Genomic DNA, 17,356 nt, shown 5'->3' on the forward strand with positions numbered 1-17,356 from the left:
AATTGCTAAAAGAGTAGATTTTAAATGTTCTCACCACAAAAAATGATCAGTATGTAGTATGCAAGGTGATAGATGTGTTAATTAGCTTAATCATTCCACAGTATATACAAATATCAATATATCACATTGTATTCCATAAATATATACAATAAAAAATGCCACCTATAGTTTTCCTTCATTTTCATACTACATTTTAAGACACTCAAGAAAGTACTAGGAAATTGACTTGCATAATTCTGGGTTACATTGGATAAGAGAGCTTTAGATAATTTTTGAAGTGTGTTCTATTTTGGTTATACATAATGGTTATAAATAATTACAGTGCCCATTGTGCTGGGCATGGTGGCTCATGCCTGTAATCCCAGCACTTTGGGAGGCCGAGGCGGGTGGATCACTAGGTCAGGAGATCGAGACCATCCTGGCTAACATGGTGAAACCCCGTCTCTACTAAAAATACAAAAAATTAGCTGGGCGTGTTGGTGGGCACCTGTAGTCCCAGCTACTCGGGAGGCTGAGGCAGGAGAATGATATGAACCCGGGAGGTGGAGCTTGCAGCGAGCAGAGATCGCGCCGCTGCACTCCAGCCTGGGTGACAGAGCAAGACTCTGTCTCAAAAAAAAAAAAAAAAAAAAAAAATTACAGTTCCCATTGAATCAGGAATTTGCAGTATATTGAGGGGGTGAAATCATGTTACTCTGCAGAAAACTTACAAACCAAGAAGTATATGAACATCTAGCATTGCATAAATGAATCCCATATTCATTAGTCATTTGATTTTTATTTATATGTCCTTGATATATTCTTGTGTACCATTGTCAGTTGTAAACTACATTGTATAATTTTTGTCTATTAATGGATTCAGTAGAGTGATTAACAATACATCAGAAAGAAAACTATATATAGTTGGGTTGATTTGGTCATATTGTAAAATTTAGTTTGCTTTGAAAAATTGTACATTTTATCCAGTCTATACAACTATTTTTTTCAATCTTTTCTTTTTTTTTGAAAACTTTTTTTTTTTACAACCAGTTGGTCATTTTTTTCTCTTTGACTTTTCCTGAGTTCACATTAGTTTTATGTCTATAGATCTTGCATTTGATTTAACTGAATATAATAGTATCTGTTATTTTATAGCTTTCTAAATATCTTGGTAAATATATTATTTCATTTTTTCTTCCCTACATCTGTGTATGTTTGTGTGTACATATATGTGTATACATACACATACACACACACCCCATCTGATGTGCTGCGCACTCTGTCTCTATTTACATTTATATATATATGTGTGTAATATATATATTTACAAGTATATTTATATATACATATAATATATGTATATTTACATTAAATTTTTTCAGATATTAAGATTGCTTTCTCAGCTTTCTTTTGGTTCATATTTTCCTGGTGTATTTTTACATTTCTTATTTTCAACCTTTTGTAAGTTTTTAAGTGTATCTTTTAAATAGCATATTATTATATTTTGCTTTTGTTTTTCAATCTAATCTAATAGTCAACATCTTTTAATAAGCTTTTATTTAATCCACTTATAAGTATGGTAATTCTTTTTCTAATGGGGACTTTTTTCTGCTTTTTTATATTTTAAAATTTAGATTCTTTTTCTGTGGGCTAGATTAAATTTGTTTTGGTGATTTAGAAGTTATGCATTCTATTTTTGTTACTCTGTTAGTTACAGACTGTACCCATATTAATTTATCCTTGTTGGTTTCTGAAGGTTATCAATATTTGAATCTTCTAGTATGCGCCTATATCCTTTTGGTCTCTACCTCTGCCTCCTCCTTCTCCTCCTGCCCTGGCCAGATCATTTTGCTCCTGTACAGATTTTATTCCATGTTATCATAGATTGCCCTTTCAATCTATGCTGTTCTTTCATTTTTTAATTGCAGAAATCTGTGTTGATTATTTCTTCCTCTCCATTTTATTTTTTCTCTCCTTCTGGGACTTTCGTTTTTCAGAAATTGGCACTTTTACTTCCTCCTTCACATCTCTTAGTTTTTTGTTTTATGTTTTCTGTCTCTTTGTCTTTTCTGTGTTTCTCTGGGAGAGTTCTTCAGTCGACTCAGCTTAGTGATCATTCATTAGCTGTATTTTAATCTACTTTAATCTCTCATATTATGTCTTTTATGTCAGCTGTTATGTTTTTAATATCTATTATTTTTCCTTTGTTTCTTGTTTTTGTTTTATATTCTGATATTTCCCATTATCTCCTTGTGTATATTTGCTATGTGTATTTTAAATTATTGAATTGACCTTTTCAGTAATTTTGTATCACATGCTATATGTTGTCTGGTTGGACGTCTTACTTTTACAGTATTTATACTCTTTGGAAGTCTAGTTGATTTGGCAGATCCTCTGATAATATCTATTGGGGAAGGCTGAGCATCAGGTTCCAATCTGTGTAAGTCCTATGACTCCCTCCTGAGGGGAGAGGACTAGCCTCATGGACTAGAGAATTACTCTTGATCCTTTCTGCTGCCTGCCTCTATTCAGAGTTCCACTCTTAAACCCTTGGGGAAAAGAGCACCGGTAAGAGAAGGTCTCCTGAGGTTATGATTCACCAGCCCTGAGGGTTTGGAGGAGGAGGAGAGGAAGAGTGAATGCTTGAGGGACATGGGTCTGTCTGCGTGTTTTCCTCACTTTCCCACACTAGAAAGGCAGAGGTGCTGACCTGGTATTATCTTTTGGATACTTGCACAGGCAGTCTGAGCTGCTACTGCTGTTGATTTTGGCAGTGAAGTTGCCAGGACTGTGTGTCCTGAGGCTACCCCCTGGAGGGAAATAAGAGCAAAATTTAAAAACCTCTCCTCCAGCCTGTTTTCTGACTTCTATGTCTGCTGCTGCGTCTAGCTGCCTTCTGCCTTAGACTGAAGTGATGCACTTTCTCCCAAGACCAATTCAAGATGTCCACCACTCTTCCTGGGGTTTTCTCACTGTGCATGTTGAAGTTTTCTGCTTGCTTTTATTGTTTCTCCAGTTGGTTCTGGAGGAGGGAGTCAGGAGCCTGTCATAGTAGACTGTTTTGGCTTCTTTTTTTTTTGTTGTTAAATTTTTATGTGTTGTCAATAGCCTCTTGAATGCCTTGGAATAATTTAAGTATGTGGATCTTCCAGGAGTAATTTTTAGACATTAGCCTTCTTGTCGTTAGCCTATGCTGCAGCTTTGACAATGCTTTGTTTATTGAGCCAGTGAGAACCGGAAGATTTCTTTATGAGATAGATGCTGCTTTTGCTTTCTTATAAATAAATTTTATTGTGTACATTTGAGGTTATGTGTATATATATGTATATATGTATATATATGAGGTTATTGTGTATACATGAGGTTATGGAATACATATAGGCAGTATAACGGTTACTGTAGTGAAGCAAATTTACATATTTATCATTTCGCATAGCTACATTTTTGTGACAAAAGCAGTTAAAATCGATTTAATGAAAACTCCAAATATCATACAATTCTATTAACTATATCTCTCATGTTGTAGATTATATAACTGCATTTTTTCATCCCACATATCTGCTATTTTGTATCCTTTGACCTCCATATTCCCACTCTCTTCTTCCTTCCCCCCTCGCCCCTGTAGCCATCATTTGTTTATCTATTTATTTATTTAAACTTTTAAGTTCAGGGGTACATGTGCAGGTTTGTTACATAGGCAAACTTGTGTCATAGGGGTTTGTTGTACAGATTATTTCATTACTCAGGTATTAAGTCTAGTGCCCATTAGTTATTTTTCCTGGTCCTCTCCCTCCTCCCACCCTCCACCCTCTGACAAGCCCTACTGTGTGTTGTTCCTCTCTATGTGTCCATGTGTTCTCATCATTTAACTCCCACTTATAAGTGAGAACATGTGGTATTTGGTTTTCTGTTCCTGCGTTAGTTTGCTAAGGATAATGACCTCCAGCTCCATCCATGTACCTGCAAAGGAGATGATCTTGTTCTTTATGGCTGCCTAGTATTCCTTGGTGTACATGTACCACATTTTCTTTATCCAGTCTATCATTGATGGACGTTTAGTTTGATTCCATGTCTTTGCTTTTGTGAATAGTGCTGCAATGAACATATGCATGCATACATCTTTATAATAGAATGATTTATATTCCTTTGGATATATACCCAATAATGGGATTGCTAGTATTGAAATGGTGTTTCTGCCTTAAGTCTTTGAGGAATTGTCACATTGTCTTGTACAATGGCTGAATTAATTAACACTCCTACCAACAGTGTATAAGTGTTCCTTTTCTCTACAACCTCTCCAGCATCTGTTATTTTTTTGACTTTTAAATGATAGCTATCCCTTCTGACTGGTGTGAGATGCTATCTCATTGTGTGTTTTTATTTTATTTTATTTTTTTGAGACAAAGTCTCACTCTGTTGCTCAGGCTGGAGTGCAGTGGTGTGATCTCGGCTCACTGCAACCTCTGCCTCCCAGGTTCAACTGATTCTCCTGCCTCAGCCTCCCGAGTAGCTGGGACTACAGGTGTGCACCTCCACGCCTGGCTAATTTTTAAATTTTTTTAGTAGAGATGGGGTTTCACCATATTGGCCTGGCTGATCTCAAACTCCTGACCTTGTGATCCATCTGCCTCAGCCTCCTAAAGTGCTGGGATTGCAGGTGTGAGCCACCATGCAAGTGGCCTTTTTTTTTTTTTTTTTTGACAGAGCCTTGATCTGTCACCCAGGCTGGAGTGCAGTGACGTGATCTTGGCTCACTGCAACCTTCACCTCCTGGGTTCAAGCGATTCTCCTGCCTCAGCCTCCCAAGTAGCTGGGATTACAGGCGTAAGCCATCATACCCAGCTGATTTTTGTATTTTAATAGAGACAGGGTTTCACCATGTTGGACAGGCTGGTTTCAAACTCCTGATCTCAAGTGATCCTCCTGCTTTGCCCTCCCAAAGTGCTGGGGTTACAGATGTGAGCACTGTGCCTGGTGGCCTACTTATGGTTCTGATTTGCATTTCTCTAATGATCAGTGATGTTGAGCTTTTTCTCATATGATTGTAGGCCGCATGTATGCATGTATGACTTCTTTTGAAAAGTGTCTGTTCATATCCTTTGCCCATTTTTTTTTTTTTTGAGATGGAGTTTCCCTCTTGTTGCCCACGCTGGAGTGCAATGGTATGATCTCAGCTCATGGCAACCTCCACCTCCCGGGTTCAAGTGATTCTCCTGCCTCAGCCTCCCAAGTAGCTGGAATTACAGGCATGTGCCACCATGCTTGGCCAATTTTGTATTTTTTAGTAGAGATGGGGTTTCTTCATGTTGGTCAGGCTGGTCTTGAACTCTTGACCTCAGGTGATCTGCCTACCTTGGCCTCCCAAAGTGCTGGGATTAGAGGCATGAGCCACTGTGCCTGGCTCCTTTGCTGGCTTTTAAAATTTTTTTTTCTTGTAAATATGTTTAAGTTCCTTATAGATGCTGGATATTAGATTTTTGTCAGATGCATAGTTTGCAAAAATTTTCTCCCATTTTGTAGGTTGTTTACTGTGTTGATAGTTTCTTTTGCTGTGCAGATCTCTTTCATTTAATTTGATCCCATTTGTCAATTTTTGCTTTTGTTGCAATTGCTTTTGAAATCTTTGGCTGTGCCTATGTCCTGAATGGTATTGCCTAGGTTGTCTTCCAGGGTTTTTATAGTTTTGGGTTTTATATTTAAGTTTTTAATCCATCTTGTGTTAATTTTTGTATATGGTGTAAGGAAGGGGTCCAGTTTCAATCTTCTGTGTATGGCTAGCCAGCTCTCCCAGCACCATTTATTGAATAGAGAATCCTTTCCCCATTGCTTGTTTTTGTCAGATTTGTTGAAGATCAGATAGTTGTAGATGTGCAGTCTTATTTCTGCGTTCTCTATTCTGTTCCATTGGTCTATGTGTCTGTTTTTGTGTGAGTACCATGCTGTTTTGGTTACTGTAGCCTTGTAGTACAGTTTGAACTCTGGTAGCATGATGCCTCCAGCTTTGTCCTTTTTGGTTAGGATTGTCTTGGCTATACTAGCTCTTTTTTGGTTCCATATGAATTTTAAAATAGTTTTCTCTAGTTCTGTGAAGAATGTAGTAGTTTAATAGGAATAGCATTGAATACATAAATTGCTTTGGGCAGTATGGCCATTTTAACAATATTGATTCTTCCTATTCATGAGCATGGGATGTTTTCCCATTGGTTTGTTCATCTATGATTTCTTTGAGCAGTGGTTTGTAGTTCTCCTTGTAGAGATCTTTTACCTCCCTAGTTAGCTGTGTTCTTAAGGATTTTATCTTTTTGTGGCAGTTGTGAATGGGAGTTTATTTCTGATTTGGCTCTCTGCTGTGTGTTGTTGGTGTATAGGAATGCTAGTGATTTTCACACATCGAGGCTTTCCTGAAGTTGTTTATTGGTTTAAGAAACTTTTGGGCTGAGACTATGGGGTTTTCTAGATATAGGATTATGTCATCTGCAAACAGGGATAGTTTGACTTCCTCTCTTCCTATTTGGATGCCCTTTCTTTCATTCTTTCTTTCTTTCTTTTGCCTGATTGCCCTGGCCAGAACTTCTAGTACTATACTGAATAGGAGCAGTGAGAGAGGGCATTCTTGTCTTGTGCTGATAACCACTGTTTAGAAGCTGCTTCTTGAATTGGTGTCTGAGCAAGAGTGGAAGCAAATCTTCATGTATTTGTATTTTGTGACAGAGTTAGAGTCATGGAACTATAGCCTTTTCTCTCCAGTATGCCTGGCTCTGGCTCCCTTGTCTACTTGCCACCTTGTTGACACATTATGAATTTTTTTTCTTATTTTATTGTTTTCTTACTGGTGCCTGTTCTAGTTGCTTACTGTGGATGCAGCTGTGGTTGTCGTTAGCATTGCAGAAATCGTGGTTGCAGGTGTTTAATTTTGTGCTGGAATGTGTTTTTTTCAACTTAGATTTTTTTTGTGATTTTTTATTCTGACTTTGTCTTAATTTGTCTGGTTAATGTAAATTAGGGAGAAGTATCAAAATTATTACCTAAAAAGGTATAATACTTGATTTTCATTGAAGTTAAATATATATAAAATAAAATTTGCTATTTTTACCATTTTAAGTGTTTAATTCAGCGACATTAATTACGTCACAATGTTATATGACCATCACCAACATTTGCTTGGCTCCAGACAGAGACTCTGTAATCATTAAGCAATTACTACTCATTTCCCCTTCCCCACAGCCCTTGGGAACCTCTAGTCTACTTCTGTCTTTATGAATTTACCTATTCTAGATATTTCACATTTATATAATATTTGCCCTTTTGTGTCTGGCTTATTTCACTTAGCACAGTGTTTTCAAGATTATTCCATGTTGTAGCATGTATCAGAGCTTCATTTCTTTTTTTTTTTTGAGATGGAGTCTCGCTCTGTTACCCAGGCTGGAGTGCAATAGCGCGATCTTGGCTCACTGCAACCTCCGCCTCCCCGGTTCAAACCATTCTCCTTCCTCAGCCTCCCGAGTAGTTGGGACTACAGGCGCCCACCACTACACCCAGCTAATTTTTTGTATTTTTAGTAGAGACGGGGTTTCACTATGTTGGCCAGGCTGGTCTCAAACTCCTGACCTCATGATCTGCCCGCCTCGGCCTCCCAAAGTGCTGGGATTACAGGTGTGAGCCACTGCACCTAGCCTCAGAGCTTCATTTCTTTTTACGGCTGAATAATATCGTGCTGTGTATTTATACCACATTTTGTTTATCCATTTTTCTGCTGATGGACACAGGTTGTTTCCACCTTTTTGGCTATTGCGACTATTGCTGCAATGAACAGTGGCATACAAGTATCTCTTGGAGTTACTGTTTTCAGTCCTTTTGGGTATATACCTAGGAGTGGAATTACTGGGTCATATTCTAATTCTATGTTAATTTTTTGAGGATCTGACAGTTTTACTCTTTTAGCCTGTTTTACCCACTCTTGCTAGCAATGAGTACTATTTTTTTTAAAAAAAAGCATTGCTAATTGGGTACATGCAAATATCTCATTTTTGAAAAAACTGTATCTCATGAATGTTGTCATTTGCATTGCTTTATCAGTGAGGCTGAATATTTTTCTGCTTATTAATAACTTATATTTCTACTTTTGTAAATTGCCTCTTCAGTTTTTTTTTTTTTTGTAAATTTAGGTCACTGACATTTTGCAGAGTTTATATTAATCTCCAACAAAGTTAACCTGTTTATCTCTGCCAAAAGTGTGGGTCATTTTTAATGCTGACCTCTGCCTGTTGGTCTTGTCAAACAGTAACATCTAAGTTCTCTCTGGCAGAACTCAAGTCCAGACTTCTTAGGATCTCTGGATTGCTGAACAGAGTAAAAGTAAGTGTAAGTAAGAAATGTAATTTTGGCTGACTGACTGATGAACAAAGCAATTACATATTCATTTCTCCTCAATTTGTGTCATTTTCAAAGTTGATAAACATGAAGGCTAAGTCTTATCTAAGTTACTTAGAAGAAGTGTGGAAAGTTGTTATGAATCCATTCATTCCGTATATTTTATCTTCTCCTTAGGTGGTCCATGAGTTGGAACTTTATAACACAGGATATTATTTAGGCATGTTCATGAATTCTTTTGCAGTCTTTCAGGTATGTTTTGCTTGCTATATTGAAAAGATATTAATATTTTTTACTATTGCAAACCCTTTCAGAATTAGTGATCATTTTGAGATGTTAACCTTTTATTAAATGTGTCACTGAAGCGCAGTCTTATGTAAGTATAATTTGAAATGAAAAGATAATCATCTTTCCAGTTTTAAAAGCAAATGGAACAATTCACCATTGGAAAAGTTAATGGAATTTACATTAAACATAATTTTTCCTTTATGTATATGTATTTCCATATAAATATATTTTATATATATGTAATATATACATATATTTTATATATATTTAAATATATTTTATATATATTTCTTTGACTTTGAAATGGCTCTTATGCATGAGTGTGTGTGTGTGTATGTGTGTGTGTGTAAGATTGATGTGTGTATGTGTGATTGAGAAAGATCAATGTGTATGTGTGTGTGTGTGTTTGAGTGAGAAAGATCGATGTGTGTGCGTATGTGTGTGTTTGAGTGAGAAAGATCGATGTGCGTGCGCGTGTGTGTGTTTGAGTGAGAAAGGTTGATGTGTGTGTGCATGTGTGTGTGTTTGAGTGAGAAACAGAAAGGTCGAATGTATGTGCATGTGTGTACCTAAGCTCTCAAATATGAGCACAAGTGAGTCAGGAGTTTGGGAGACTGCCTTGATAATTTAGTGAGCATTTAAACTTGTGTTTTAAAAGAAAATTAAAATTATTCTTTTTAGGAATGTGGACTCTGGGTATTGACAGATGCAAACCTCATGAAGGATTATATTGATGGTGTTTGTAAGTAATACATGGTGACGTGCTTGTATTTGTCTTTCACATGATATTCAACATTACTTATATAGGTATGGATATTTTTTAGATGAACATAGAGATTGTGATTTTCATTTTTCTGTTCTCTTCTCCCAAAATGTTTGGAGTTTAATGTACTTAGAAGTACATCTGGGCCATGACATGGAACGTTCATCTGAGCTCCTGTCTAGATATTTGAAGTGAATGCTTTCCTTTTTCTCTAGGTAATTCTTTGAGGTAGTTATATTTTTGGACATACTGGAAGCTGCTTTTCTTCTGATTCGTATCACAAACTGTCCTATTCTTTTGGAATTATTTAAAAGGAGCAACATATTTTTGAAATATTTTTGTACTCCAGCTTTTTGATGTTCACCTAGAAAATAGCCCAGATGCCATCATGCCATAAAGTATTCTGGTACACACACACACACACACACACACACAGACATAGACACAGACACACACACACAGAGACATAGACACAGACACACACACACACACACACAGACACACACACACACACAGACACACACACACACACACACACACCCCTCATCAATCTGAGTTCTTCCTGGGCAGGATTATATCTGTACATCCTAGTTTCTTGAATTGCTAAATAGAGTTGGCTGCCAAGTAATAATAAGTGTGCTTTTAGAAAGAAGTCATAAAATGTTTTGACTGAAAGAAATGTATAAATTAGAATGGTTAACCTTAGAAGGGATTCGCTTTTCTTTCAGGTTAAGTTATACTAACATTATCTTGAAAGGCTTCTAGAACTGTCACAGTTTCTGTCCCTGAATTCCCTGTTTCTGTCAGGTATTCTGTTATTCCATGCTAAGCCCCAGGGTCTCTTTGGGCTGGTTCTTGCCCCAACAGGACACCTGATCCTCTGTCCTGAAACTTAAAAGATAATTTTATAGTCTTGAAGATGTTATGAAGTCATTATGATCTCTCTATATTAAAGACATGTGGTACATTTAGCTTTCCTCATATAACCCTCTATCCTAGACAATCTTCCAAGCGTGTTTTTCCATTTTTCAGTCTCAGTTTTTACCCATCTTTGTTCTTTTTTACATATTGAATCTTTCTTGATGCCCACTGTAATATCCATTCTATTGCCAGTAATACTTACTGTATCCTTTACCTTTTCTGAAAACCTTCTTCTGCCTTTTCACTGTAATAGAAGGAACCTGATACTCTCACTGGTACATTATGTCTCTGGACACCGCAAGTGATCGACATTCATTCTGTATGTGGAGTTTACAATTCATTCTCTCCAGTGACTGTTTTTCTAACTACTGTCAATGTTTATTTATAGATGACAATGCAGAATATGCTGAGAGGTTTATGGAGGAAAATGAAGGACATATAGTAGATATTCATGACTTTTCTTTGGGTAGCAGTCCACATGTCCGAAAGCATTTTCCAGAGACTTGGATTTGGCTAGACACCAACATGGGGTAAAAATTTATAAAGTTCTTTGCCCATACATATTTTGTTTAGTGTTTGTTTTAAATAAGCTTTGCCCGCTTTCTAATGTTTAAGTACAAACATAGTGTAACTAAGAACTAAGTAGATCAAAAGGATTTTTTAGGAAATGATATTTATTGAATCTAAATACAGTTTTTGATAAAGCCACACATAAATTATGGCAGGAAGGTCTCATCAATGAGAAGATAGGCCTTTTTTTTTTTTTTTTAACTGAAGGGTGATTTTGACTTCCTTGAAGTCTCATGATTCTTGTTAAAGAAAAATTGCTGGGAGTACATTTGTTGTCACAGGATGGGAAGCACTCATGATTACCTCCTGCGACCCCTGGCAGTACCGCTAACTGAACCCTGCTCCTCACAAAGCATTCCCAGGAGTCACAGGGAGAAGGGGCATGGGTGGTGGAAGGAATTCAGCTTGGCTGATAAACCCCGTACTACCTGGCCTGATAATTGAGCAGGTAAATCATGAAATCCACATAGTATTTTATAGTCAGCTGTTTAAAGATACTTGAGTTAACACATAAGTGAAATCTCAAGGAAACAAATAACAGCATTGACAGGGATACAGAGAAAAACTTCTGCAAATTTAGAGAAAAAATCGGAGTTAAGTTTGAAAATATGTATTTATTATTTATAAAAAATTTGTGAAAAAATAATGTTTATTCTGAAGATGTAAATTTTGCAGGAAGATTTTATTAGAATATGGATCAATATGCAGTATTATGACCTTATGATGACCTATTCTTTGAAAAGTTGGGATTTACTGTTTTATACTTAAACCTTTTAAATGGTTTTAAATTCAGATATGTAAACAATAGGAAAAATTGAAATTCTTCCAAAAATAGTTTAGATTATTTTGACTTATTTCAAAATGTATCAGTTCTTGGTTTTGTGATGTTTATGTTTATTATCTTGACTTCAGTTCCAGGATTTACCAAGAATTTGAAGTAACTGTACCTGATTCTATCACTTCTTGGGTGGCTACTGGTTTTGTGATCTCTGAGGACCTGGGTCTTGGACTAACAACTACTCCAGTGGAGGTATTGTATTAAAGAGCTTCTTATCAGTGTTACAGTGACATTAAGCTAATAGAGCATCAGCTTCTCAAGGTTTTTTTTTTTTAAATGACTGCTTATAATGTTTATCACAGTTTAGAGATCCTTGGCTTTGTCTTTTGGTTTTTATCTGTTTTATATTTAAGAATGTGAGCTATATATAGCTATATAAATTGCTAAATGTGCGAAGTCCATATTAAGATTTGAGTAGAAAAGTTTATTATTGACCTGAACTAACCATCTCCAAAGGCCAGAAGAGAGAGAAAGAAAAAGAGAGAGAGAGAAAGAGGAGAGGAGAGAGAGAGTGAGTCTTTCTGTTTGTCCTCTTCAAGAATGAACAGAACTTCTCAAGATGTTCCCTAGCCAATATTCCATCATGTCTTTTGGTCAAATTGCATCATATATTGTTTCCTAAGCCAGTCACTGGCAGGAGGAATATAATGACCATGAGTGGCCTGAATTGTCTCATTTGAAATTGAAATGTAATTTTGATTTACAAAATAATTGTATTCATGAAAAATTCAGTGTAGATTGAAAAATGCTTTGGGTTTATATAGAAATTGGAATTAGATTGTAAGCTCAGGCCATTATAAACAGACAATTCGGCAACATGAATGTCTGAAGGGACATTCAAGAATCATTAGGAACACAGGGCAATTTTTCATTGTCTGGGGCTATCCTGAGTATTGCAGACTGTCACCCACTAACTACCTATAGCACCTTCGAGTCATGGTGACAATCTAAGACACCTTCACAAATGTGCAGATAAACTCTAGAGGGAGTTACTGCTGCCAGCAAAACCACTGGCCTAAACTAATCCAGGTTTAGCTTTAGATGCAGGGGTGGGGCTTGGCCTTTTCTGTAGGACTTGGCCAACAATATCAGAATTGGATCACTGAGGAGGAAGCACATGTATTCAGATGTCCCACACATTTTCTCATCTGTATGTAAAAATAAATCATATATATGTTTTAGAAATAATTTCCAATTTCCTCTTATTTAGTCAGGAAGCACATGTATTCAGATGTCCCACACTAGAACAGGGGCTGTTGGATTTGGCAGGGCTTTTAAAGCAGATTGGTGGAGTCAATACAGCATGAAAGAAGAGCAAATTGCTTTGGGATTAGACAGGATGGGTTCTAGTTCTGGCTCCTCTACTTGCCAGCAATATGAATTTGTACTGGTTACAAAAATCCCTAAAATTTAATTTTCTTTTCTGTAAACTAGGAGACTAACAGTAACCTTATGGGGTTGTAATAACCAAACAAAATAATTTATGTGAAGTGCTTGGTTGCTATAAGGCACTTAATAAAGTAGAGTGATTATTATGTTAAGTAACATAAATCAAGTCAATTTGCCATCATTTGTTTGTGATAAGTTGCTGTTTGCTTTCTGTTGATAGCAAGTTGACATTTCTAGCTGAAGTTAAAAGCTTCACAGGTTTTATAAAGATTGCATTTCATTGCATAAAATGTGAAGAATTTTGACCTGAATAAAAATATGTACTCATTGTGTTCTTTCCAGCTCCAAGCCTTCCAACCATTTTTCGTTTTTTTGAATCTTCCCTACTCTGTTATCAGAGGTGAAGAATTTGCTTTGGAAATAACTATATTCAATTATTTGAAAGATGCCACTGAGGTAATGTATTCAAGCTTTTGTTGATCATTTACACTACAGGAGAAAATGGAGGTAGCATGAAGGGATTGGGTTGTGTAGTATCTGGGCATTTGGGATTCTAAGCACTTTATACATTTCTGGGAGGCTGAAAATAGACATGTCTTGTCAGTGATTTCTTCTGCTAATTAATGTCTAAGGATATCATTAGCATGTCTACACATTACGTCCTTGAATTTTCAGCATAGGTTTTCCACTTTTGCCATGTAAGTTCCTTATTGTCTCTGAAGCATGCCTTTCTCTTTCCTGCCTCCCTGCATTTTCCCCTGGTTTTCCCCACATCTAGAATGTGTGGCCACTTCTCACTGCCACTCTGTGACCACTGCATTTTTTTTTTTTTTTTTTTTTTGAGACATGGTCTTGCTCTGTTGCCCAGGCTGGAGTGCAGTGGCATGATCTCGGCTCACTGCAACTTCCGCCTCCCAGGTTCAAGTGATTCTCCTGCCTCAGCCTCCGAGTAGCTGGGATTACAAGGGTGCACCACCATGCCCAGCTAATTTTTGTGTTTTTCATAGAGACAGAGTGTTGCCATGTTGGCCAGGCGGGTCTTGAACTCCCGGCCTCAAGTGATCTGCCTGCCTTGGCCTCCCGAAGTGCTGGCATTACAGACATGAGCCACTGTGCCCAGCTGCCATTCTGTTAGGTTTGTAGCCCCCATGTTTATATTTTCAAGGATTCACTATTGGATTCACGTACCTTGTATCTCGTTAGCTAGTCATGTCCCTGGGAGGCAGGAATTAGGTTCACTGTTTGTGTTGTGCCCACAGTATGTTAACCAAGTGACTGATTTTTCCTCCCCCAGAATAAGTAGAGATATGTAATTAACTTTATCACATGCATGAAAATGACATAATATCTTTAGGCACTTTATATATAATTTTTTAATTTAAATTTTAATTTTTTAAGCTTTTTATTGGCATATTTGGCTGACAAAGTGGGAAGTAAATTTTTTTTATTTTTTAATTTTACTTTTTAACCCAGTCATCATGGGACCGTGTAACAAGCAAAAGATCTAGAGTCTAAAGGCCTGGATTCAATGTTTAATCTACCACTTACCAGCAAATGACTTAATTATAGTTTTCTCATCTGTAAAATGGAAATGATAATTATTATACCCACAAAAGATACTCTGAAAAGCAGATGAAAAAATCAACGGGAAAATAATTCATAAAATGTAAGGCCTAGAGAAATGCTATTATTGATGAGACTTGCAACTTTGGGATAATTTACAAAAGTTTACAACCAAGATATGCTTCAGGACTAAATATCTGAGTTGCACTTTCCTTGGAATAATTTTTTACAGAGACTTCAATAAATTCAATAACATTTCATGCTGTTTTCTTCAAATTTTTCTAATGAGACCAGTATGTTCCAGGATGACATAGTTAAATCAAGCTGGTAGTAATATCAATATATGAAATAGCCTTTCTGTGCACACCCTTACCATCTAATGGCTTCAGATAGTGAGAGAATTTAATGTTAGTGGGAGGACTAGAAATGGGGCTGAAGATCGCCCTTTCCGCATGTATCTTGAGGTTGAGGGGAAAGCACAGAAAAGAAGTTTTTCCTGATACCCTTTGATACTCTCCTTGGTCAAATCTTTGTCTCATCTTTTGTCTAGTCTTGAGCCTCACAGATTTGACAGTACTTAAACTGGGATAAAAGAGCACTTTACTGAAGAGCATTTATTATACAAAAGCTTTGATTTATTTTTTTCTTTCAGGTTAAGGTAATCATTGAGAAAAGTGACAAATTTGATATTCTAATGACTTCAAGTGAAATAAATGTCACAGGCCACCAGCAGACCATTCTGGTTCCCAGTGAGGATGGGGCAACTGTTCTTTTTCCCATCAGGCCAACACATCTGGGAGAAATTCCTATCACAGTCACAGCTCTTTCACCCACTGCTTCTGATGCTATCACCCAGATGATTTTAGTAAAGGTAAATATTTGATGTCTGAAAGAAATGAAATGGAAATACATAATTAAAAAGGAAGCAGAAGATTTTTTTCTCTTGGCTAAATTTTTTGGCATATCTAGTAGGTCATCTTCTTTACCCTTCTGGTAATGCCTAATCACTTTCTTATCTGTATGTAAAAATAATCATTTAGAAATAATTGCCAATTTCCTCTTTAAATTTAGTCAGGAATGTGACTATAAAGACTAACGTCTCTTCTGCAATCATTTATATCTACAGACTGTGTTATGTTGGGATCCTATTAAAACACGGTCAAGTCGATTTGTAGATTTGGAATTTTGGAATTTTTCAGTGAAGTTAAAAGAGATTTTGTAGATTTTTTTCAGAGAAGACATTCTAGACAGAAAGATAATGAGCATAGTGGATAAGCACTTGTATTCTGGGGTGAGGCAACCCTGTGTTTGAATCTCAGCTCTGCCAAGTGTGATTTTGAACAAGGCATTAAATCTCCCCCTCTTTGGATAATAATAGGAACTACCTCAAAGGGTTTTTTTCCTTACATTTTCATCTTCTTCTTTGTCATTTTGAAGGCCAGTCCATGGGATGCCTTATCTAATTTAACTAGAACTTACTAACAGATTTGAAGTAAGAATAACAAAATGGTAGGCACTGTGTCATCAGATTTAATTCAGTTCCATGGAAATGGTGCCTATTAAGTATAAATCCTGTGAAAAACACGTTTCAGTTAATGAAGGGTACTGTACTTAGTGAGAAAATCTAAAAGGAAAAATTAAAGTTATGGTAATTTGTAATACAAACTAACAAGAAAAACTCATTCTGTGAAATGAATTTATTACTTGTTTAAATAAAACATCTAATTTAAAGAAAACAAGATAAGAAATGATAGGTGCTTATTGAGCCGTACACAAACCTCAGACACAACAGGTCAGATGTTTGTGTTCATATCTGCGTTCTCTGTAAATATGTGAGTAGAGACCATGTTAATTGTGTTCATTTTTCTCAACAGGCTGAAGGAATAGAAAAATCATATTCACAATCCATCTTATTAGACTTGACTGACAATAGGCTACAGAGTACCCTGAAAACTTTGAGTTTCTCATTTCCTCCTAATACAGTGACTGGCAGTGAAAGAGTTCAGATCACCGCAATTGGTAAGAATAGAGTATATCACCATCTATTGGTTTAATTGTATATGATCATGTATGTTGTTCCTGTAATTATAGATGTATTTTCTTATTGAGTCCTAATAAGAAGAGATGGCAAAAGTTTTTAATTGGGCCCAACAACTGATTATAATATGAAGGCTAGCAAATTATGTATCCTAAAACAGTTCTCAATCTTCAGTGTGCATAAGAATCACCTGGGAGTCTTGTTTAAAAGCAAATTCTGGTTTACTAGGTGTGGAGTGGGGCCTGGGAATCTGCTTTTCTAACAAGCTCCTAGCTGTTGGTGATACTTTGGCTTGTAGACCGCACTTTGAGTAGCAAGGCCTCACTATACCGTGGCTGGAGGGAGGGGTCATTCCTAAGAGCAGAGCTTCTGGCTTCTGTGGCTCTCCACCACTGGTGAATATCAGAATCTTCTAAGGAGCTCTGTAAATACAGAAACATCTGGGTTCTACTCTAAACCTACTAAGTCAGAATCGCTTGCGCTATGGCTTGGTCAGACGTATATCTTAAAAGACTTTCACAAGTGGTTCTGATAACCAAAGGTTGAGTACTACTCCCTAGAGCAGTTCTCCGTGCAGGATATGAGTAACCTTTACAGTAGGAAGTTACTCACTGACTTCGGTCACCTCTCCTAGTTA

The 17,356-nt window shown here is 36.7% G+C and overlaps 1 protein-coding gene across 6 annotated transcripts in view; it reads left to right on the forward strand.

The window, feature by feature from the left end:
- CD109 (CD109 molecule) overlaps positions 1-17,356 on the forward strand; it is a 395,831-nt gene that overhangs the window by 77,378 nt on the left and 301,097 nt on the right. For all 6 annotated transcript variants that reach the window (XM_063666328.1, XM_063666326.1, XM_063666327.1 and 3 more), the window contains exons 16-22: positions 8,527-8,601; positions 9,319-9,379; positions 10,710-10,851; positions 11,804-11,921; positions 13,461-13,574; positions 15,334-15,552; positions 16,556-16,700. In XM_063666328.1, coding sequence (XP_063522398.1) covers positions 8,527-8,601; positions 9,319-9,379; positions 10,710-10,851; positions 11,804-11,921; positions 13,461-13,574; positions 15,334-15,552; positions 16,556-16,700 — 874 coding nt within the window. The remainder of the gene's footprint in view (positions 1-8,526; positions 8,602-9,318; positions 9,380-10,709; positions 10,852-11,803; positions 11,922-13,460; positions 13,575-15,333; positions 15,553-16,555; positions 16,701-17,356) is intronic.

Source organism: Pongo pygmaeus, chromosome 5, assembly GCF_028885625.2.
Source record: "Pongo pygmaeus isolate AG05252 chromosome 5, NHGRI_mPonPyg2-v2.0_pri, whole genome shotgun sequence".
Taxonomy (NCBI): domain Eukaryota; kingdom Metazoa; phylum Chordata; class Mammalia; order Primates; family Hominidae; genus Pongo; species Pongo pygmaeus.